The following is a 24,885-nucleotide window of genomic DNA, read 5'->3' as shown; positions in this document are numbered from 1 at the left end:
TTTATCAACCTCTTGTATTTATTTGGTTTTGTACAAATCTGTCTTCAATAAATGGCACTTACCAAGATCTTCATGTTCTCCATGCTTCTAGACCCACCAAGAAGATTGTGGCCCTTCTTCAATCTGATCTCCAGCCTTGTTCATGAAAATAGCACTTCCTTCTTGAAATACCTTTCCCTTCTCCATGACATCCTACTTTTCCAGTTTTTCTATTTCCCTCTTTAGTCCCTAGCTTCCTTTGCTAGCTCATTTGGTACTGCCCAGTTTTCAAATATTAAGATTCCATCAAACACACACATAGACCATGAATGCACACAGACTTTTTAAAATCTTTCCTCCTCCTCCCTTCCTCCCTCCCTCTCTCCTTTCTTCTTTTCTTTTGAGACAGCATCTTATAAGATGGAGCTCAGACAGGCCTCAAACTCCTTCCACAGCCGCGAATGACGCTGAACTTTGGGTGTCCCTGCCTGCATCCTCTGCGTGCCAGAATTGTGTTGCACCACCACCACACCCATTTTCTACAGTGCCGGTGCTACGTAAGGGTCAAATGCAGTGCTTGTGCACACTGGCCAAGCACTCCATCCTTCAGTCATCCCTGGTCTTTATTTCTTCTCTTTCATCAGATTTGTACTGGGGTGGTTTTTTGGTTTCGTTCATACGGGGGGAATGTTTGATTATTTAGTTGTTTTGTTTGTTTGAGACAGGGTCTTGCTATGAAGCCCAAGCTGGCTGCAAACTCACAGCAATCCTCCTGCCTCAGTCTCCCATGTTCTGGGATTACAGGGTATGTACCACCGTACCTAGTTTCATTAGTTAGCTTTTATGTGTGCCAATGTGTGTGCACACGTATGCACGTGCACGTGGCCAGAGGTCAGCCTCAGGTGTCATTCCTCAGGCCCTGCCCACCTTTGTTTTTTCAGACAGTCTCTCACTGGCTCGGAACTTACCAGGTGGTCTAGGCTGGTGGGCCAACAAACTCCAGGAATCTGCCCGTTTCTGCTACCTCCCCAGTGCCGGGATTACATGTGCATACCTACAATGCCTGCCTAACCTTTCCTTTTCTTCTTCCTCCTCTTCTTCTTTCCCTTCCTCCTGCTCCTCCTCCCTGTCCTCTGCTTCTTCCTCCTCCTCTTCCTCTTCCTTCTTCTCCTTCATTTAACTTGGGTTCTGAGGATCATCATGCTTGTAGGGCAAGCTCTTTGCTGATTAAGCTATCTTCCCATCCTGGGAGCTATATTTAGAATCCACTTGTAGGTCATATCTACCCCATACTGCCCGAAGTTACAAAGTGTTGAATGGTGTAACATTCTCATAAAATAATGTAGACAACGGAAATGTTATCCATTCCCTCAAAGAGGGGTATGATCAATTTAAAATCCATTTGGATTATATTTGGAAGCTCATACACAGTGTCTCTGAAGCACAAAACTAAATTTTCTTTCTAAATATGGGCATCATGATGTGGGAGAAAATGATGTCTCAACTGAGACCCAAAGCATGTGGAAGATCTAGTCAGGCAAAGCGAGGGGGGGGGGAACATTTTGAGCAGATGAAAATGTGACAGAAAAATAACTTTGTGAATCTATTTTTGTGACTTATGAGAGTCTGGAGACACTCAGTACTTATGACACTATCCCAGTCACTCATCTGTCTTGCTGTTAGATGCCAAACTGTATAACAGCAGAATACATAATAAATGCCCAATAAAGGCGTGTGTAATAGGTGAGTGTGGCTAAGTAAATGAGAGAATGTTAGATACAAGACACGAGTATAGCCTAGAAAGCCGTATTGGAATGAGGGTAGAAACCGCAGGCATGCTGTATTGGGAGAAGAGAGAGGAAAGCAGTATGGAAAGAAGAGGGTGAGAAAACAGTTGAAGGGACCCGGGAGCTTCGGATGCTTAGCAACATTAGAGGAATCTAGCCCTTCCTTTAAAATACTAATTAATCTTTCAGAAGTGCACACAAGGCTCTTCTGCGCTGCTAAACCTGCCTCCATGCTTTTGTTTTCAAACCTAAAGTTTATTTTTGAAGGCTTATATTCCTAGAGAAATACAAAGGTTTTACATGGGCATAAACTATATTATCTTCTATGCAGTACCTTCTTTTGGACAATTAGAGTTATCTAAAGTCCACATTCTCAGTGAAAATTCCTTTGCATCTCAAATCTGTCAAATTGTCTTGGTCTTTCCTCTTTGAAAGATGAAAACCTATTCCAAATGTTGTTGGACCTAAAAAAAATTCACTTGGCACTCACCACTGTTTTTATTATTCTGAACCATGTGACTTGATTTCAATCAAAACAGTTTGGGGTTTGTTTGGTTGGTTTTTTACGTTCTAATAGGGATGATTAACATAGGAACAATTGAAGCCTCCATTCTTTGCCCATTCTCAGCCTGGCGATGCATCTCTGGCAGAGGACAATAGTTACTCTTGTACTCAGGACTTCAGCAGGGCTGCGGAAGCATTTGACTCTGACTAGATTAGCAGCAACAGGCCAAGATACACCCCAGGCAGATTTCTCAAGTTTAGCCAAAGTATCAGAATGGCCTGACGTGCTTCTTATAAGAGGACCTTCCACGCTTCCATCCTAGTTTTGGGATCAGAGTCCCCCCAGATGACTTTTATGTCCAGGGAAGAAAAAAGCTAACAACCTTTAGACTTTAGACTGTTTCTGCCTTTAGAGGGTGTAGGAAAGCCTCTAGGGGTATTCTCTCTCTCTCTCTCTCTCTCTCTCTCTCTCTCTCTCTCTCTCTCAGTTTTTTGAGACAGGGTTTCTCTGTGTAGCCCTGGTTGTCCTGGAACTCTCTCTGTAGACTAGGCTGGCCTCGAACTTACAGAGATCTGCCTGCCTCTACCTCCCAAGTACTGGGATTAAAGGCATGTAGCTCTAGGAATATTCTTACTACTTCTTTTTGTAAAAAAAAACAAAAACAAAAACCTGTAAATTGACTAATTATAGTTTATATATTTATAGGGTGCAATATGATGTTATGATTTTTAAATATGTAGTATAATTAAGTTAAGCTAACTAACATATTTCACTTCAAACAGTTATAATTTTATGGAGAGAACATTTGAAAATTATACTCTTAGCAATTTTTAAATATGCAACGTTTTATTATAAACTATATTATTATGCAATAGATACTTTTAAAAACCTTATTCTTCATTCTAATTGATGTATTTTGTTCCCTTTGGCCTTAATCTCCTCCATGACCACCATTGTACTCTCTGCTTCTCTGTTTGATTTTTTAAAATATTTTACTGTATATCAATAATGTGTGGCATTTGACTTTCTGTACCTGGTTTCTTTCACTTATCCTAATTCTCCAGTTCTATCCACAGTTCACAAAGAACAGATTCTGTTTTTGTAACCTTGCATAATAAACTGTTGTGCTTATGTGCCAAATTTTCTTTATCCATTCAGAATTGATTCTGTATTTTACTACTGTGAATTGTGTGGTAATTAATATACAAATGCAAACCTCTTTTTAACAAGCTGATTTCAAGTCTTTTGGAAAAATACTCAAAAGTGAGATTACTGTGTCTTTTGTTAGTTATACTTTTATGGTTTTCAGATGTCTCCACAGTTTTCCATAATTATTCTGATAATTAACATTTCCACCAATACTTGTTAAACCTATTACTTACTTAGGTAAAATAGGCCAGCCTCTATACAAAGTTAATGAGTAGTAGAAATTGGCCCAAGAGGAATGCTCAATGCAGTAGGTGCTGAGGAAGACAGGCAACTCCGGGCTTTAGATGAGGCTCCGGACTCTGGGGTTCTGCCACTGAGCTATCTGAGCCAAACTGAGGGTTCTTAACATATATTCCATGTTCTCACACTCCAGAGTATCCAACATGAAGGAGAAAGTTAAGCAAAAGAGAGAACAAAGAGAATATATCAGCACAGTCAAAGTCAAGGTGGCCACAATGAGAAAGCAGGCCCTGGAGGAACAGTTCAGTGAGTGGATTCTCAACCCCAGAGGAATGATTCCTTTAGTTGTGGTAAGAGAAAGAGTGCATGTGAAGGGGAGAGGGAGGAGCGGTAGAGGGAAATTGCTAGCATGTTAAGTACAATGTCAGTGCCTTCCCTTGAAATCCTTGCTACAACTGAACTAAGTCAATTCTTGACCTATCTAATGGGAGCTTATTGATTTCTTCAGTTTTTTTCAATGGTCGTGAAAAATAAAATACAAATCTAGTAAGATCTTTAAAATCTTGATCCTGACAAGGGGGTCCAACCTAATCATTACCAACAGAGATGGATTTCGTGTGTGTGTGTGTGTGTGTGTGTGTGTGTGTGTGTGTGTGTGTGTGACTATTTGTGATATCTATGAGACCACATCTCTTAGCTTCAAAAAACAGCTACTCTCTAAGAATAAAGTATTTTCTCTTAATTGTGTAGAGATTTGAAAATATTTAATCATAAGATACAATGCCAATCATATTTCACTTTAAGGTGAATGACTTTAAATGGAGCAAGGAAGAAGAGCCATGGAGAAAATAGTAACAAAAACAAACCTTATTAAAGACTACTGCCCAAAATATAAAATAATTATTAATTAAAATTCAACATTAAAAAATTAAATAGCCCTTTTAAAAAAAACAGGCAGAAGCCAGACCTAGTAACACATGCTTACAATCCCAGCACTCAGGAGACTGAAATAACAAAAAAACTTCAAGTTCAAAACCAGCCTGATCTACATAGTGAGACCCTATCTGAACAACACACACACACACACACACTCACACTGAACAAAAGACATGACAGACATTTCACCAAAGATACATAATATATGCAAATGGCAAATAAACCTGTGAGACAAAACCAACATCACACACCATTAAAGAATTGTAGGTCCTGTGGGTGGCGGCGGCGCACGCCTTTAATCCCAGCACTCGGGAGGCAGGTGAATCTCTGTGAGTTCAAGGCCAGCCTGGGCTACAGAGCGAGTTCCAGGACAGCCAGGGCTACACAGAGAAACCCTGTCTCAAAAAACAAAAACAAAACCAAGAAAACCAACTCAGGATGGGAGAGGGTGTGCATGGTACAGTGGAAGTCAGAGAACAGTTTGCAGGAACCAGTTCTCTCCTTCCACCTTGTGGGTCCTAGATCAAACTCTAGAGAAACCCTCTCTCGAAAAACAAACAAACAAAAAGAACCGTCATTCACTGCTAGGGGGAATACAAAACAGTACAACCACTTTGAAAGACTGTTGCTTCTGAAACTAAATAAATATGCTGAGTTAGCTCACCAATGTGAGGTATCGAAAGCAGTTACATTCAGAGAAACAAGAAGCAGGATGGCAGTTACAAGGGAAATAGATAAGAGGAAGAGGAGTTGGCCTTCAATGGCTGTAGAATTTTAAATTTGTGAAAAGAAAAATTCTAAGTATATATTTCACAACAATGTAAATGTACTGCACATACATATGTACTCTTTAAAATGACTAAATTGACACATGCTTATTATCTCAGAACTTGGGGGGCTGAGGCAGGAGGATTGCTATAGGTTTGAGACCAGCCTGGGGTTTGTCGTAAAACTCTGTCTCTAGGGCTAGAGAGATGGCTCAGCATTTAAGAGCATTCATTAGCTATTCTTCCAGAGAACTCTGATTCAATTCCCTGCACCTACATGGTGCCTCATAATTGTCTGTGACTCCAATTCCAGAGGATCATGCCCTCTTCTAGCCTCTAATGGCATCAGGCAAACATGTGGTGCACAGACATACATGCAGGCAAAATACTCATACACATGAAATAAATTTAAAACAAAACAAAACAAAACAAAAACTCTCTTTCTAAACCAGTGGTTTTCAACCTTCCTAATGCTGCGACACTTTAATACAGTTCCTCATGTTGTGGTGACCCCCAAGCATAAAATTATTTTGTTGCTACTTCATAATTTTGCTACTGTTATAAATCATAATGTAAATATCTGTTAGGCAGGATATCTGATACGCAACCCCCAAAGAGGTCACAACCCACAGGTTCAGACCACTGTTCTAAACAAACAAAAAACTTAAGTTGGTAATTTTTGTGTACATTTTAAACACACAATTAAACTAAACATACTTTTATAATGTACAATTCAATAATAGCCATCTTTTATATTTACCCAAATTATTTAAAGTTTCCTGTCCATACTAACTCCTGCATATTGACGTATATAGTGGCTTTACTTGTAATTGCCCACACAAGTAAGTGACTTAGATACCCTGAAGTACATGGAGATAAATCTACATGGTGTGTCATGCAGTGCAAGGCTAGTGATAAATGGGAAGGAAATATCAAGCCATGAAAACATGGAGGAAACCTAAGTGTTTGTTAACGAAGTTGGAGAAGCTGAACTAAAAAGACCAAATACTGTGTAATTCCAATTACATGACATTCTGCAAAAGCAGAAATTATAGAAAAAGTAAACAAATACTGTTGCCATCAGGGAAGGAAAAATGAATAAGTGGAACACAGGATTTTTATTTTTAAGTTAGCATTTAAGTAAAAGGTTTCTTTGTGGCATTTTCATATAACATACAATATTTTATGTAAAATAAGTGTTATATACAATATTTATTATAGTATAACATTCTATAATATGTATTATGCTTTGTTCTTATTCATTCTTCTCTCCCAAAGCTCCCCACGTCCCCACCTCCCTCTTGCTGATCACGTTCCTCCTCTCATACAGTCTTCCTCTCTGTTTTCGAGTCACATGTATTCACTACATACTTCTACACTGTCTGTCCTTTAGATGGCTCACTCTTCTCTTGTGGGCCCCACTCTACTCTAATGACCTATACACATACAATCAAGGCTTTAGATCAAGGTTCCTCACATGAGAGAAAACACTCAGTATTTGTCTTTCTTCTTCTTTTTTTTCCCGAGACAAGGTTTCTTTGTGTAGCTTTGCACCTTTCCTGGAACTCACTCTGTAGCCCAGGCAGGCCTCGAACTCACAGAGATCCTCCTGCCTCTGCCTCCCGAGTGCTGGGATTAAAGGTGTGTGCCATCACTGCCTGGCTCAGTATTTGTCATTCTAAGTCTGGTTTATTTTGTTCAGCACATTGGTCTTGAGTTCTAACAATTTCCTGCAAATGTTTTGATATAACGATTCTGTACTGCTGAATAGAATTCCATTGTGTAAATGCTCTACACTTCCTTTATCCATTCATATGTTGTGGGCATCAAAGCTGGTTCTATTTCTTAGCTGTTCAAATACAAACTCTTTTAAGACAGTGAAACAACCCTATATGATACTGTAGTGATAAATGCCACCTTTATGCATTTGTCAAAACCCTTAGAACATAGAACACCAACAGTTACCTCAGATATAAACTGTGGGCTTTGGAAGAAATGATGATCATTGCAGACTTGTCATTTGTAGTGATCTAGAACTCTAGCACAGAATATTGGTAGTCAGGGAGACTGTGTATGCATGTGGCAGGGCTACTCTGTACTGTGTGCTCTGTTTAGCTTGAATCTAAAAATTCTCCATAGAAATGAAAACCTATTTCTTATACAGGGGCCAAAATGTGCCCTGAAATTTTGTGTTTAGTAATTAGGGGATAAGGAAGTAAAGAGAATTCTCAAGATTTTCAAGATAGTTGCAAATGTGTCTTAGGTACATCACACTCACTGTCAAAGTACTTAGAAAGACCATACATGACTTTTAATCTAAAAAACTAAATATGTGGTAATTGAGGAGTAATATGTTCTTTCCCCTCCTCTCTCTGCAGGTTCAGAATGTCCTTTATGATTTTTTTCAGAAGCCAGAATTGCAACTTGGTAAATATGCCTATTACTATAGTATTTTTATTTTTAAGAGGGAGGTTGAGCTGGGCGGTGGTGGCACACGCCTTTAACCCCAGCACTCGGACGAATAGGCAGGCAGATCTCTGTGAGTTCTAGGCCAGCCTGGTCTATAGAGCAAGATCCAGGACAGATCCAAAACTACACGGAGAAACCCTATCTCAAAAAACCAAAAAAATACCTAAGTAACTGTTTCCCTTGTATTGGCATTTTGAAATAAGGGCAAAAAGAATTTACATATTCACATATGTATATACATATACATGGATATTCATGTGTGTGTGCATGTATGCGTGGTATTCTCATGGCTGGGGTGTTACAAATGCAAACTAACACAGATGTGTTAGTTCAGATTAAAGTTGTAATGTCACTTTCTATATATGACACAATTTCTGAATGGTGAACAAGTACCGACGAGTTCCAGACCACATTTTCAACCTTCAATCAAAAATTTCACAGTAGTTATATTTTCAGAAAAATTCAAAAGCAAAATGAGGGACCAGGTACACAGGCGGCCCCGTAGTAGAACATGTGCTGGGCAGATACAAAGGCCAGGGCTCAAAACTCTGCAGCATCAACAACAAAACAATAGCAAAGCAGTGCTCGGAATTTACATGTAAAATAAGTTCTAAATTCAAAGTTATTATAAGCAGACTTTTCACCTTTTTCAATGTCTGACAAGAGAGGGGAGCCTTTATTGCACAGAAATTGTGGGAATGCTGTCTTCACACCCGCTCCCCACCACTAAAACAACAAAAGCTCTCCTACAAATTTTCACTATGCGCACCAGGATCAGAGAAGAGCCCATCCCTACGGGGACCATTGGCTTTGATTCATTTATTTGGGGACTTTTTCTTATTTGAGACTAGGCCAAGAGAACTCTTACGTGTAACTAAGAACATGAGTCTGGATCCTGGGATTTATGTAATTTGTAACCCATTGATTATTTTGGGTTTTTTGTTGTTGTTGTTGTTTGTTTGTTTTTGTTTTTGTTTTTGTTTTTTTTTAGACAGGGCCTGCTGCTGGCCTGGAACTCTCTGTGTAGACGACAAACTGGCCTGGCACTCACAGAGATCCTCCTGTCTCTGCCTCCCAGTATAACACACTGGTTTTTATTTGTTTGTTTTTTATCACTGTGTTTGGTGGTAACTATAAATTGTGAGAATATTTTAATTCTTTTCTTTGCTTTTTTTTCCTCTAGTTTTTTGAGACTGTCTTTCTACATAGCTAGCCCTGGCTGTCCTGGAACTCACTCTGTAGACCAGGCTAGCCTCAAACTCACAGAGATCCTCCTGCCTCTGCCTCCCGAGTGCTGGGACTAAAGGTGTGAGCCACTGTGCTCACCCTTTCCTTGCTTTTTAAAATAAAGTATGTTTCTTAGCATCCTGTTTGCTCTTTTGAGAACATGATTTGGGCCCTCCTTCCTAACAACCTGTCCTCTCCCTGCTCTCAGCCTAAACTAAAAACTGGAATTCTCCCCTCAGCTCAGCCTCCATTTCTTTCAGAAATTCTTTGCAATATCTTTGCTTGTTTATTTTGGGTGAAAGTGAGTAGGCAGTAAGATAAGAGAATTCTGTTAGGATCCTGCTGAAAATGAGAGAAATTCCAAACCATCCCTCCTGGACCAGATGAGTGGTCCCCGTCTTTTCCTTTACTGCAGTGTTTATTTCCTGGGTCATTAGGTCAGGCAGCACTTGTTGAGTCCTCACTTGGTTCCAGACACTGTGCGGAGTAAAGAATACAAAGAAAATTAAGACACGGTTTTTCCTCTTAAGTTACTCAAGGTCAGCCGTTGGTGGTAGAGACCAGTCTAGTGTGCATAATTTTCTGGAGGAACTATATATCTAGTTCTGCCAGCCACAAAGCTCAAGAGTGACTGGAAAGTCTTCTCTATGACCTTGTCCCAGTCCACAAAGGCAGAGATACTGTTAGAAGCAGGAGAGATCTAGTGTCTTAGTCCTTCCTTCATAGAACTGTGTCTGTCTCTTGGTGAGGTCAATATGGACTCTGTAGTTATCATATCAAGTAGAAGCTTGTTTTATTTTGTTTTGCTGGAGCTAAGGACCAAACCCAGGGGCCTTGTGCTTGCTGGACAGGTGCTCTACCACTGAGCTAAGCCTCTAGCCCCTAAAGTGGAGGTGTAACATTCCCCATTACTGGTCATCTAAAGTGGAGGTGTAACGTTCCCCATTACTAAAGTGGAGGTGTAATGTTCCCCGTTACTAAAGTGGAGGTGTAATGTTCCCCGTTACTAAAGTGGAGGTGTAACGTTCCCCGTTACTGGTCCTCTAAAGTGGAGGTGTAACGTTCCCCATTACTAAAGTGGAGGTGTAACGTTCCCCATTACTGGTCACCCTTACTCAGAGGATTCTCTTCAATCACCTCTTAGCCTTTCTATTTCTTAGATCTTCTGCACATTAAGTGTTGTTTTCCAGAGTTTGCTTTTCTGGCTCTCTCATCACCTGATACACTGTTCATACACCCTGGATTTTCTTACTCTAACACACAACTCTAGCTGATGACTCCCAATTCCAAACTGTTCCCCTGAGCCCCTGATCATACATGAAAAACCTACAATGAGTGGTCAGAATGATGATAATTGTTAGAGAAAAACAAATGATCTCTGTGTCTGCATGTACACACACATTTGGAAGTGCACAGGAAGGTTGCTGAAAAGAGGATGACATCACTGCTTACCAGTGGTGACTGGCTCTGGGGCCAGGGAGCCTGAAGATGCTGAGGAAAATATAGAAAAGGAAGATGTTCATATTCACATACAATTTACAAGGTTACCTCCCCTAACTGTTTTCTGAGATGGTGGATAGCCTTTATGTTATTTACATCTCTTACAATAAAGACCACATTCACATGGTATTTGTTAATTTAAGAAACATTGAAGACAAAGAAATTTTAAGCTGGGTATAGTGGTACACGCCTTTAATCTCAGCACTCAGTTGGCACGGGGTTGGGGGGGTGGGGGTGAGGGTGAATCTCTGTGAGTTCCAGGCCAGCCTGATCTACAGAGCAAGTTCCAGGACAGCCAAGGACATGTAGAGAGACCTTGTCTCAAAATATAAAATAAAAAAGGAGACTAGATCTTAAAAAAAAAGAAAGAAAGAAAGAAAGAAAAGAAACTCATTAAAGAGAATGTTCACAGAGAGCTTTTGGTTTAGGTCTGCTGGTATAAATGCTCTCATAAACTACACTGATTTTTTTTTAGTCTTTTATGTTATTATGCATATCTGTTTCTGCTTTATTCCAACTTAGTTATTAAAAATTTAGATTCATTCTTTTTAATTTCAAGTTTCTTGGTTAAATAAAGCCAGGGAAAAAACCCTTGGTAGCAATTGGGATGTTACCCAACTATAAATTATTTACTGTAACTATGGATAGATACTAATTGAGAATAATTTTAGTACTATATTATGAATATAAAATATGAATTTATTACCCTAAACTAATTAGCAAATAACTTTTATTCTAAAATTAGAATCACATTGCAAAGATCTGATTATGATCAAATCTCTGGAACCTGGATTGAACCAACAGCAATTCATACAAGTAAGGAGCTGTGTTATTTAATATTTGTATCAAATTATTCTGCCAGTTTCAATTGTCTTTTGATAGATGTACATCACCTGAGAAGTAAATCAAATGAAAGAATAAAAACTTATCATTTCTAAGATACATACTTCAAAATATTTAGCCCCTCTGAAGTTGGGTTATAATTTTTTAATAGCTCCTTTATTTTCTTTCAATTCATGATATAACAATATGAAGAACTTCTACTGACACCTTCTGATAAGATCAAGAAAAACCAGCATTTTATATTCAATGAAATCTGATTGTACAAATATAGTGAGATCTAAGACCGAAGGTCTGCATGGTTGTTTTAAACCTGAGAAAGCATGATTCTACCATAACGGGCTAGGCGAAAGAAGCCATTTGGTTAGACCAGAGTTCTGTCTGCTACAGCCTGCTTTCAAGTCTCTTATTTCCTCTCTTCCTCCAGTTTTTCTATAATGAGTCCAAGAGCTAATTCAGCTTTTACATTTCTTCTCAGACGTTCTTACTCCACTGAAGGTGACAGCGGTGCACGACATAGAGCGTCTGGGTGAAGGGTTTCTCAAATCCTCTCTGAATGGTTCTTGTCTAGATCAGATACAAATGAGGCATCATAATACTCAAAAACACACAGAGCAAATGGCAGAGTTATAATAGTTTGGAGTAGCCAAGGGAGATGAGTCAGCACGTCAGGTAGAGGCAAGCCTGATGACCTGAGGTTGATCCCAGGAGCCCAAAGATAGCAGGAGAGATCCTACTTCTGAGAATGAGTCTCTGCCCTCCACATACTTGCATGCCTGAGAGAAAAAATAAGTTCAGAAAAGGCAAGGCTTTCTCTCTTTAATGTAATTACAGACATAACATATTTCTTTGCAAAAATTGATTCTCAATACTACTGACCTAGTTAGTTGTCTTAGTAGTTTCTCTATGAATAAGCAATTTAGAAAATGTTCTTGAACTTTGTGTGGTGGCTCACTCCTTTAATCCCAGCACTTTGGAGGCAAAGGCAGGTGAATCTTTGTGAGTTCGAGGCCAGCCTGGTCTACAAAGTGAGTTCTAGGACAGCCAGAACTGTTACACAGAGAAACCCTGTCTTGAAAAACAAATAAGCAAACACAAACAAAAAAGAAAATGTCATTTTTTAATTATAAAAGTAATGTGAATTTTAATCATATCTGAATTATATCTCAATAAGAAAGTGATATGGGCTCATTAGAGAAAATTATAAACAAAAAAGTTTAAAGAAGAAAAATGTTAAGCCTGTAATTCTTTTTGTTGTTGTTTTGTTTTGAAGCCTGTAATTCTTTTACCAATTTATATCCACCGTTAACAATGTGATATTTTTCCTCAGATCATAATAATGACTCACATTTTTACTCCTTTGGCTAAAGCAAACCTTTCTTGGTTTTATTATTGCTTTCATCTGTTCTTATTGGCATTTTTGAATGCTATTTATGAGGCAAAAAGCCCAAAGCACTCACCACTGTGCAGGTTCCTAGGCAGCCTGCCACCTTCTTTTTCACTTTCATCGTCGTTAAGCTTGTTTTCAGTCAGATATCAAGGGTTTTTAGCCATATTTAAGTTAGAGAAGTAGGGAAAAGTGATTCTACCCCATCTTGGTGCCTAAAACATTTTAAAGGCACATTTGCTATGTGTTTTTATCACTACTCAATCATATCTTTATTGTTGGACAGTTACTTTCTCATTACTCCTAATAAAAACAAGACCAGTATCTGCATGTACATCTTTATTTACAGTTTAAAATTGTGAACTAGAAATAGAGTAGAGCTAGTAACTTTATAAAAAGCTCTCTCTCTCTCTCTCTCTCTCTCTCTCTCTCTCTCTCTCTCTCTCTCTCTCGGGGGTGGGGGCAGCACATGTGTGTGGATATGGGCATGCACTTCATGGAAAGCCCATGTAAGGATATAATAAGAAGGCAGTCATCTGCAACCCAGGGGAAGAGACTTTATCAGACCGAGTGTTCTGAACCTTCAATTCGGACAGTCCAGCCTCTAGAACTGTGAGGAAAGAATTTCAGTTCTCAGAATGATTATTAGCCTAGTCTAGTGTAATTGTCCTGGTAGCCTGACAGAACTCCGGTCATTTTTTTAGAATGGATTCTTAGGAGTGGAAATGGCTAGGTCAAAGAATGAGCATCTGAAAGCTTTGGCTACCTACTGCCAACTGTGCTGTGATTGCATTGATTTATTCTCCCACCAGCTATGTACAAGAGCTCTTCTTTATTCCCACCTACAGGAAACATTACTAAGACTAAAAAAGCTGCAATTTTTGTTTCCAGTGCTTGGGATTGTACCTAGGGCCCTGTATATCCTAGGCAATCACTGTACCTCTGAGCTATGTCCCCTGCTCCTCACATATTTAAAAAAAAAAATAGAGGTTAAGGGACTGGAGAGATAGCTCAGCGGTTAAGAGCACTGGCTGCCCTTCCAAAGTACCCAGGTTCAATTCCTAGCGCCCATATGTCAGCTCACAGCTGTCTGTAACTCCAATTCTAGTGGATCCAACACTCTCATACATACAGGCAGAACACCAATGCACTAAAAACAAATAAATTAAAAAAAATAGCAGTTAAATATTTTTATGTTAAAACACTTTATTATGTGACCTATCCATTTCTTTTCTAGTATGAGCAAGCTACGTCAGCAACATGGGCACGTTTTTCGTCTTTCAACTCACAAGATGCTTTGATTTCGTTGCCTATTTAATTCACCAAGTGCAACTGTTTTCACTTGGTAGACTCGGTCATTGACAATAGCAGGTTCTTTTATTCCAATCTTAATTATTATTACTAATAGTAATTAACAGTATTAGGAGTATTTAAGAGTATGAAAGTGTAATGCACTTCACAATGGAGAGAGAGAGAGGAGACAGGGGAGAGAGGGGAGAGAGCTACAGGATGGCTTCAAAAGGGTAAAGAGTCCACAGGGTTCAAAGAGGCCATACTGAAGGCAAAGATTTCTGGAAAGCTGATTCAGACTCATGGAAACATCTCTGGGAGTGGGGATGGGAGCAGGGGTGGGGAGGGGGGAGGGGGCGGGCAAAGGTGGGGACGGGGTGGGGGCAGGGGCGGGGTCAGATAAGCTTTATGAACTGCAGGTACAGAGCTGCTCATGGTGCAGACTTGTCAAATGCTGCTGGGGTGGGGAAAGGAGGGCAATTTTAGTGTCAGCTTGTCCTAGGCAGGAGAAACTTGACTGGAACGGAAGCCCACCTTAGAGGTACATTGCTGTGGCCATTTTCCTGGATGGGAAAAAAAAATAACATTTATAATACCAAGTGAGGTGATTGCGTCATTCTTTGGCCTGGTGTGTTAAATTAGTTCATAGGTCTAGGTTTCTGATGTGGTTTTGATCTCTTCATGTATCCAGGTGTTCCTGATTTAATTTGAAGGTCATAGGTGGTTACACGTTACTGTATAAAGAGGTTGCTTAGCAGTCTGTGCCTCACGTTTGTGCTATGGTTGTTCACTTGCACAGACAAGATGTGAGTCACTCCACCTCAGTGTTTGCACTGAAGACAGAGGAAACTGCTGTTTTATAAAATGGGATTGCTCAGGACAAGCCCCGGCTTGAAAAAGAGTTTTGAACCATACAGAGTAACTTGGAGCAAGATATAGCCCAGTCTCCGTAATTGTCTTACCTGTTGATGTTTAGTTTAAGTTAGAATTATAAATCTCATTGTGTATTGATGGCATTATCATGTATGATCATCAATTATGAGTGCTTTTCAAATTTCCTCAATTTCTGTTTTTATATTTTAACATTATTTTTGTTTGTTTTTGAGATAGAGTTTCTCTGTGTAGCCCTGGCTGTCCTGGAACTCACTCTGTAGACCACACTGGCCACCAACTCAGAGATCTGCCTGCCTCTGCCTCCCGAGTGCTGGAATTAAATGTGTGTACCAGCTCAAATTTCCTATTAAAAAATATAAAGATATTCTCTAATTTAGAAACATTTTTTGCTAATTCTTGTGCAAATAAATCAGCAGATCATTTAAAGGTGCTTCCTCTTGCTCCTATGTTTACACGGCTCTCTCAAGATAGCTCAGTCGTCACTGTCTCTCCTGGGTTTTTATTATTATTTATCATTATTATTATTATTATTATTATTTTGGTTTTTCGAGACAAGGTTTCTCTGTGTAGCTTTGCGCTTTTCCTGGAACTCACTTTGGAGACCAGGCTGGCCTCGAACTCACAGAGATCCACCTGCCTCTGCCTCCCAAGTGCTGGGATTAAAGGCGTGCACCACCACTGCCCGGTGGGTGTTTTTATTTTTAAGATGAACTGGGAAATTATTTTTAACAAATAACATAAGGTAAGAACCTAACTTGATTTTCCTTCTAGAATGGCTAGCCAAGTATACAACTGTTTATTGAACAAACTTTTCTATTACAGGTAGCTAATTTTCCAAATGAGAAAAAACTTCTACATCATTGTTTGTCTCCAAAGGAAAAGAAAACATTTTGCAAAATTTGATATAAATGTTTAGTACCTACATAAATTCATGCTTTCCAGAAAGAGGAATGTTCTATGACATGAATCTCCCAAAGCATGTGAATATTTAAATGCATCACCTGGTCTCTTTTTGCTATCAGATAAATCAAAACCAGCAGGACAGAACAAAACAACAACAACAAATACCTTTTAAAAAACTCAGCTGCAAATAGCATGTGGCAATTTGGGGCTAAAAATTTCCAGTCATTCTAGACTTACTGGAGAACCAAATGAGCAAGCAGTGTGGAGGCCATAAGAGAGTGTGTCTGTTACCTCACAGTCTGGTAGTGACAGTCTCGTCAACTTTTTAGTTCTTTGGAGATGAAGTTTAACCTTCTAAACTGAAATGAAAAGCTGAATCTTGGAGTAACTTATTAATCTTTGTTCATTTTGGAGTGCATTTATTCTAGGCCCCTTTTTTAGCATTGCCAAAGTAGCATCACTGGAATTTTTAAAATATTTATTATTTTATGTGTATGAACATTTGCCTGCTTGTATGTGTGTGATGCCCTTGAGGCCAGAGGAGGGTGACAGATCTTCTGAAACTAGAGTTACAGAAGGTTGTGAGCTGTCATGTGGGCGCTAAAATCTGAATCCAATCCTCTGCAAGAGCAGCAAGCGCACTTAATCATTGAGCTTTCCTTCGATCCCTCAAACTTTCTGGAAAACACTATTATCATAATGATTTTGTAAAAATGACTCCTGGTTATTTTCAAGAGAGAGAATCGTCTTTAACAATGTCCTCTTAAATGTAGCCTCTCAGCTGGGCATGGTGCTACATGCCTGCGATCTCGGTATTTGAGAGGCTGAGGCAAAATTGTGAATTAGAGGCCAGTCTGGGCTACAAAGCAAGGCTCCAGCTTCAAAAAAAATCAGAAACCTCCAAAACAGAGCTCAAACAAGCAGTTTTCTCAATTTTAAGATGAATCATCTTTTTGTATCTCTAAAATAAGATGCATCTGGCACTTATTGTGTGCTTTTTAAAAAACTTCCTTTCCAAATCCCAAAATGTTTTAAAGTCAGTCAATCATCCATCTCAGGGTTTGTGGCTTTTTATAATGGATGGAGGATGGTGCTGTATCCGTTTTATAAACAAATCACCTAATATAGGATGACAAAACATACTAGAGAATTGATAAAGGAAGAGCAGATAAATGAAATAAGTAACAAAATTAAGCAGGTTTCAGAATTAAAAGTAATTCAATCAGATTAAAATTATTTTTTATACTTCTAAATGATAAAACATTACATTTATAAAATTTAAAATTTATGAAGATGACAGGACTCTCCTAAATCTTATGGCAGCACTTTGCAAGAGAATATATAAAGGAGAAATATGTTAGAAATATAAAGACAAATGAACAAAAATGTACAATAATTATGGTGCTATTAAAAACTTCATTTGTAAGAGCTTTATTAGGATTTAATTCACACATTATTTCTTTCTTATTGTTGCTACAACAAATTGCTACAAAGTTTGTTTCTGAAAACAACAAAAATTTATTCTCTAACAGACCTGGAGACCGTAAGTTTCAGATCAGCATCACTGGTCACAATCATGTGTGGGCAGGCTGCAGCCCCTCTGGAGCAGCACCTCCAGCTTCCGGTCCCTATTGGGGTGTTATTACTTATAGCATCGCTGACCTTGCCTCTGTAGCCATGTTGCCTCTTCCTACCTTGCTGAGAAAACCCCCTCTCATACAGACATGTGTGATTGAATTAGGACTTACCTGGATAATCAGGGTCGTTTCCCCACTCCCAAACTTTAATTTAACTACACATACAAGGGTACTACTTTTCTGTATATGGTGCCACTTACAGATTCAGGGCCCTGATGATTATTCCAGGCCGTTATCCAGCCCACTATAAACTACCTTATGCCATTTTAAAGGTATACAACTTCATGGATTTTAGTATAATTTACGAAGTAGAGTAACCATTTCTATTTGTCTGTTTGTTTGTTTTACATCCAGGCCGAAGTTTTTTCCTTCCTTCTCTCTCTTCCCAGTCCCCACCTCACCCCACCCCTGTTCCCACCCCTCCAATCCACTTTCTCCTCTCTTTCTGTTTAGGAAAGGGCAGGTCTCCCATGAGCATCAACAAAACATGACATATCAAGTTGCAGTCAGACTAAGCATCTCCCCATGTATTAAGGCTGGGCAAGGTGACCCAGAACAAGGAATAGGGTCCCAAAAGACAGTAAAAGAGTCAGAGACAGCCCCTATTCCCAGTTAGGAGTCCCACAAGAGAACCAAGCTACTTAACTGTAACATATGTGGAGAGTGCCTAGGTCAGTCCCATGTAGGCTCCCTGGTTATCGATTCAGTCTTTGTGAGCCCCTATGAGCCCAGGTTAGTTGATTATGTGAATTTTCTTGTGGTATCCTTGACCCCTCTGGCTCCTACAATCTTTTCTCCCCATCTTCTGCAGGATTCCCTGAACTCCACCTAATGTTTGGCTGTGGGTCTGCATCTGTCTCCATCAGTTGCTGGATGATGCCTCTGATGACAATTGGGCTAGGCATCAATCTGGTCACAGGAGATGGCCAGTTCAGGCTACATATCCGCTATTGCTAGGAGTCTTAGCTGGGGTCATCCTTATAGATTCCTTGCACCAGGTTTTTATCTGACCCGGAAATGCCCCCCTTTCTAGTAGTCTCTTTCATTACTCTTCCCCTACATCCCCCCCACAACCTGATCATTCATGTTTCTATCCAAAATCCATTTTAGAACATTTCCATCACCTGAAAAGAAAGCCCCACACCTGGTAATGTCACTCCCCATTGTCTTCTAAACCTCAGGCCATTGTGTACTAAACCTCAACCATGAATGTACTTTCTGTTCCAGTAGCTTTGCCTGTTTGGGGTATTTTCTGTAAATGGAATCACCCAGTGTGATTTTTGACTTCTTACACATATGATGTTCTCTAGGTTCGTACATTTCTCAGCACATTATTTCTGTTTTATTGCCACATAAAACATTGTCAATGGCATTCCTTTGTATGGGCATGCACCTTTTATTATCCTTGGAGCAGTTGATGGACATTTGGGTTGTTCTCACTTTTTGACCACTGTGAATAAATTCTGCCAGGAACGTTTGTGTATAAGCGTTTACACAGATAGATGTTTTCATTTCTCTTGAGTGTCTTACCTAAAGGGGGATTTCTGGGCTACACGGTCAGTGTTTCTAGCGTTGTCAGACTGTTTTCCATTTTCTGTTCCCATTGGCAACAAGATGACTCTAATTGTTCCACATCCTTGCTAATATTTGTTCTTATTAGTCTTTAAAACTTGTTATTACACTGATCTATCTTGTGCTGCAGCACATGTGTGGAGGCCGGAAGTCAACACTGAGTGTCTCTCCTGGAGCCTGTCCACCTTATTTTTCGAGACAGAGTCTGTGACTAAACCTGGAACTCATTGATTGGCTAGGCTGGCTGGCCATCAGGCTCCATGACCTGTCTCTGCCTCCCCAGTGCTAAGGTTTTTACAGATGTGTACTGCGACATTCTGCTTTTTTGTGTGAGTAATGGGAATCAGAGCTCAAGTTTCCATCTTTACACAACAAACACATCATGAACTGAAACATGTTCCCCAGCCCTTATATCTAATTTTATGGATACTGGTAAATGTGTTCTCAGATGAAGAAGTTATAAAGTGGAATATCCAATTATTTTGTTGATTTTGCGCCACATTTTAGGCATTATTCTATCTGCTGTTATCATGGAATACAATTACAAAAAAGTCACAAAGGTATAAAACTCTAAAAAATACATTTTTCTATATGAGATGATTTTTTTATAAATATATAAGGATAAGACTCAAAGATGAAGGTTGAGAGGGGAGCCTAAGGTTGGGCCCCATTGACAAAGATATTGTGTAAAATGCTAATGGATCTATGAGACATTCATCAGCCTTACACCACCTTCTTTAATTATGTGTATTAAATTTTGTCTTATTTGTTGCTGTCTTATTTTGTCTTAAGGCTGTTAACATTAGTTTTCCTAACATGTCTGGGCACCTCTTCCTAAACGCAAACATTACACAATCAGACACTTTAATTATAGAAAACACTTACCTGGGTAAAATCCAAGAAAATGTTTCTTAAGCTAAGCCAACCCAGACCACATAGTGGGCCTATCTTAACAAATAAAACCTTGCATGAAAACACTTAATGATCTGACCAGCACATCCCTGGGCCATCCTGTGTGGCACAGAAATAGTGCCTTGAGCGCTTGCTGTTTTGTTTTTGAAATGAGGTCTCACTAAATAGCCTGAGCTGGCCTTGAACTTGATCCTCTTACCTCAGCCTCCTACATTAGTGGTTTTCTAGGCACATGCCAAAGCACCTGGCTTTCATCACTTGCTTTTCAAGAGGTTTGCTTTAAGGGTATTTTATTAGCACCTGCTTCTGAAACTGGAAGAAAATAAAATATTAATATTAGGCTTAAAGACAAGATATTAGCTACAGGTGCTACGCAGTGGAGGCACTATGCCACTCAATTGCCCTGTGATCATGGAATATGTTTGGAGAAAATGCAATCATCGAGTTATAACAGGAGATTACAGAAAAGGAGGGAATGAAAGCTCACAGGTGCTTCTGTGTCTCTACCATTTTCTTATTTATCTGTTTTCTGAGTAGATAATGGTCTCTTCATTGACCTCAGTCTACTTCTCACTTTTTAATCCTGTTTATTATATTTTTAAAAAAGATTCAAAATAAGCATTTGAGAAAATTTTCTCCTGGTTCATCAGCTATTAGGTACAGCACAATAATGCATTATGAGAATGTTCTGTTGTAATGGAATGAGTATATTTGTAGGTACAAGTAGGAGTTTATGCCTCTGTGTGTGCAATTATACGGATGCATGTATATGCTGGATGGGACCAGGGAAGGACGTTTCAGATTCAAACCTCAACAGGACATCAAGTCATTCATTTTCAGTGTTAACATGAGTGAAGTTCCAGGAGAGGCGAAGCAGTCGGTGTGCTCTCCCAGACTTGCATCATTTCCTGACCTTTGGGCCCATCTGATTGTTAAAGAGATGTCACACACTTAACTGCTTACTAGAGGCAAATGAAAACAATCCAATGTGTTTCTGATTATTATGAGACTGTATAAAGTAAATGTTCATTTCTCAGGAGCATCCTTAAGTAAGTTTGGGCTTCAGACAACCTGAGACTATTCCTGAATTAAATAATGAGCTTAAGGATAATGATATACATCAATACTGTGTAAGGGAAGTCTGATATTAACTTTCAGTTATTCATACTGATAAACTATGCATCCCTTGGCCAGGAGTAAGAAGGGCATGTCTCCTCTTTTTTGGATCTTATTCTCTTCTTAGTGTTATTTCACTCTGAGATAATTCCTCTCTTATGGGATTGTTTAATGTCAATCATTTAAGTCTGAGGCCCTCAATGGGGTGATAGTTAAGTTTAAAGAGAAAGGCTTCAGAAACTGTAACCAAAGACTGTTCCTCTCCTTGGTATGTTCTACTAAATTTTTCCCACAGTGGTATTTTACACCTCAAAGGATTTCCAGTTTCTCTACCTCATTTATGTCTTTATTTTTGTCTGTTTTCTTTTACTCATGTACTCTGAGTTATTGTCTGGTAGAACAGGAGAATGGAGGCTGTGTAGCTTTGGGAGAGGTAACCAGTAAAAGTGTGTCATGAAAATACATGAGGAAACCTTAGGGTGAGAGGAGAGAATTCTGTGCCAGAGAAATGAGAAGGGATGGGTTAACAAGGCTCTAAGTCAGTGTGTCTCTTCCTGGATGGTCTTCTGTAAGAAATACATAACAGGAACTGACTGATTGGCAGTTCCTCATCACACATAGTACTCTGCTAGTGTTGCCATAGCAAAGCACCACAGATTGAGTGGATTAAATAACAAAAAGTGTATTTTTGATAATTTTGTAGGCTAGAAATCTGAGACAAATGTCAGCAAGGTTGGTTTATGTTGATGAGCAGTCTCCTTGGTTTATAGATGACTAGTTATCCCTTATGATGATCGGTCTCCTTGGTTTACAGATGACTAGTTATCCCCTGTGATGATCGGTCTTCTTGGTGTATAGATGACTAGTTATCCCCTGTGATGATCAATCTCCTTGGTTTACAAATGACTAGTTATCCCCTGTGATAATTGATCTTCACATATCCATCCAGCTGTGTGTGTCCAAATTTCTTCTTCATATAAAGACTAGTCCTACTAGATTAAGGCCTACATCTAAAGGCCCCATTTTAATTTAATTACATCTTCAAAAACTCTATCTCCAAATATAGTCATATTCTGAGATACTAAGGATCATGATTCTTGATGGCCCAACACAGTAGACTCTTAACAGCAGCTACCAGTCTATTAAGTGTGACATTTGCCATGTTATCAACATCAAATCAGAATAGAAAAACTCAATTCTTTTTTCTGAGACCTGGCTCAGAGAGGTGGCTTGACAAAAGGCAACTCAAATGTTAAGCAGCTCACAGAGCTTTTAAAGTGAAGATCAAGCTGGGCCGTGGTTGTGCACACCTTTAATCCCAGCACTTGGGAGGCAGAGGCAGGCGGATCTCTGTGAGTTTGAGGCCAGCCTGGTCTACACAGCAAGTTCCAGAACAGGTTCCAAAGCCACACAGAGAAACCCTGTCTCGAAAAAAAACAAAAATAGAAAATAAAGTCAACGTCATTAAGTTCTAAAATAATCTAAAGACATGTTTGAATTCACTCTTTGCAAGGGTATTAAAAACACAAAGACTTCCATGTATTTTCACTTTTCTTCTGTTCTTATAAGACATGGTCAACTTTCTGTAATTGTTCTATTTAGAATTAAATTTATAGTTAGGTGGGTGACTGGTAATCTTCATGTTATATAACTGACACATTGCACAATTAGAATATGCTTGCTCAGAAACCCATAGGTTATGAATCCGGAGTGTAGAACTGTCTTTCAGAGAAAGGTTTTTAACTACTTCTTGATTCAGTAGAATCACCACACCCCAATAATTCATATGGCTTTAGCATTAATTCCCAAAAGCTGAATAGAATATAGGTGATATTTTTATCATGAACCAATATTTTTTCAACATTACAGAATTGATTCACAATATAAAAAATGTCAATTATGTAATAATTCTATAATATGAGTAAATTAGAATAATGTCTACTAGCCAAGCAAAGAGTCATTAGTACTAAGCAATCAGATCTTAGGATACTGAACTAATTAGGACCAATTACCCCACATCATCCAGCTCAGTGGTTCTCATACTTTAGTAAACCTATATCCTCTATAGGGCTTGTTAAAACACAGATTGCTCTCAACCCCAGGATTTCTGGTGCAGTAACTCAGGGGCAAAGCTCCAAATTGTATTCCCAACACCTTCTCAGGTGATGCTGTTGGTGTATGGGCCACACTGTGAAAATCACTGATCTCATTCATCACTCCTCCTCTAAGAATATATTTTCTGTCCGCTGGAAGGACTGTCTTATTCTATAAAGAAAATGCTATTCACCAATTTCCTAACCACCTGTGGAGTAAACAAGAAAAATGGCTGTAAAGTTATTACATGGAATACCTAGATTGCGTGCATACTGTGTATACATTCCTGTGACCTCGCCATGTCCCTCTGAGATAGCTGCTACTGTGATACCCATTTTGTAAGTGAAAGAGCATGGGAACTAGGCTTTGAACCCAGACAAAATCTTGACCTCTTATACTACTGCTTCTCCAGTTATTAGATAAGGACTTAACTGTGCTCATTGACCCATCAAGAAGAATGACAGCTTGTGGCTAGGGTGACAGCTCGGTTGGTAGAACGGCAGCTCGGTTGGTAGAACGGCAGCTCGGTTGGTAGAACGGCAGCTCGGTTGGTAGAACGGCAGCTTGGTTGGTAGAACGGCAGCTCGGTTGGTAGAACGGTTGCCTACCATGTCCCAGCTCGGCAGAATCCAGGCATGGTAGGACATGACTGCAATCTCAGCAGTCAGGACGCGGAGGCAAAAGGTTCAGAAGTTTAAGGCTAGGCTTGTTTCCATAGGAATCTGAGGCCAGGCTGGAGGTGAGACCCTGCCTCCAAACAAACAAGCGACCTTTTTTTGCAAGTCAAGTAACAGTTTAAAATTAATTTACATGGCTACAAGTATAATACATCTTTTAAAAAACTGTATGGGTATATGTGCTGGTGTCTTCGTCTGTGCAACTATATACACACGTGTGTGGGCTCCCTCAGATGTCAGAAGAGGGTGTCAGATCCCTTGGAACTGGAGTTACAGGCATTTGTGAGCCACCTGATGTGAGTGCTGACATTTGAACTCTGGTCCTCGTGATTAAGGAGCAAGTGTGCTTAACTGCTGAGCCATCTCTCCAGCCCCGAACAAGTCTTTTCCATACTGCAGTCTAAATGTGCCTAGATGATATTAGTGAGGAGGTGAACAATCAGCTTTAAATATGTTCTCATTTGGGCTGCAGAGGTGGCTCAGTGGTTAAGGCACTTGTTGCCCTTGCAGAGGACCCAAGTTTGGTCCCAAGCTCCCACATGATGGCTCACAATTTCAGTCAGATGCCTTCTTCTGACCTCCAATGCACCAGGCATCCATGTGGTACACATGCACACATGCAGGAAAAAAAATTCATATACATGAAATAAAAATAAATTTGAAAGAAAAATACTTTAAATGTGCTCATGAATATATAAAAAGCATGTTCTATTTAAAACAAATGACTTGTTGTCAGTAGCAAATTACTAAAATGGAACTTTTTCACATATTAGTTACAAGAACTAGAAACCAACTTGGTAGGGCTGAAAGAGAAATGCTTATGATCCAAAGGCTTTAGGAATAGACCCGAACAGGGACTTTGAGAATATCAAGACTGTTTCTCCTCTCTCTCTCTCTCTCTCTCTCTCTCTCTCTCTCTCTCTCTATATATATATATATATATATATATATATATATATATATATATATTTTTTTTTTTTTTTTCCAGTTTCATTTCATGGCGT

The 24,885-nt window shown here is 39.3% G+C and overlaps 1 protein-coding gene across 2 annotated transcripts in view; it reads left to right on the top strand.

The window, feature by feature from the left end:
• Positions 1–24,885, top strand: part of Efcab5 (EF-hand calcium binding domain 5) — a 112,703-nt gene that overhangs the window by 25,079 nt on the left and 62,739 nt on the right. For both annotated transcript variants that reach the window (XM_059271249.1, XM_059271248.1), the window contains exons 5-7: positions 3,854–4,010; positions 7,742–7,790; positions 11,305–11,375. In XM_059271249.1, the coding sequence (XP_059127232.1) occupies positions 3,854–4,010; positions 7,742–7,790; positions 11,305–11,375 (277 nt within the window). The remainder of the gene's footprint in view (positions 1–3,853; positions 4,011–7,741; positions 7,791–11,304; positions 11,376–24,885) is intronic.

This window comes from Peromyscus eremicus, chromosome 8a, assembly GCF_949786415.1.
Source record: "Peromyscus eremicus chromosome 8a, PerEre_H2_v1, whole genome shotgun sequence".
Lineage (NCBI taxonomy): Eukaryota > Metazoa > Chordata > Mammalia > Rodentia > Cricetidae > Peromyscus > Peromyscus eremicus.
The sequence above is the reverse complement of the archived record's forward strand: the minus strand, read 5'-3'. Positions and strand labels throughout refer to the sequence as shown.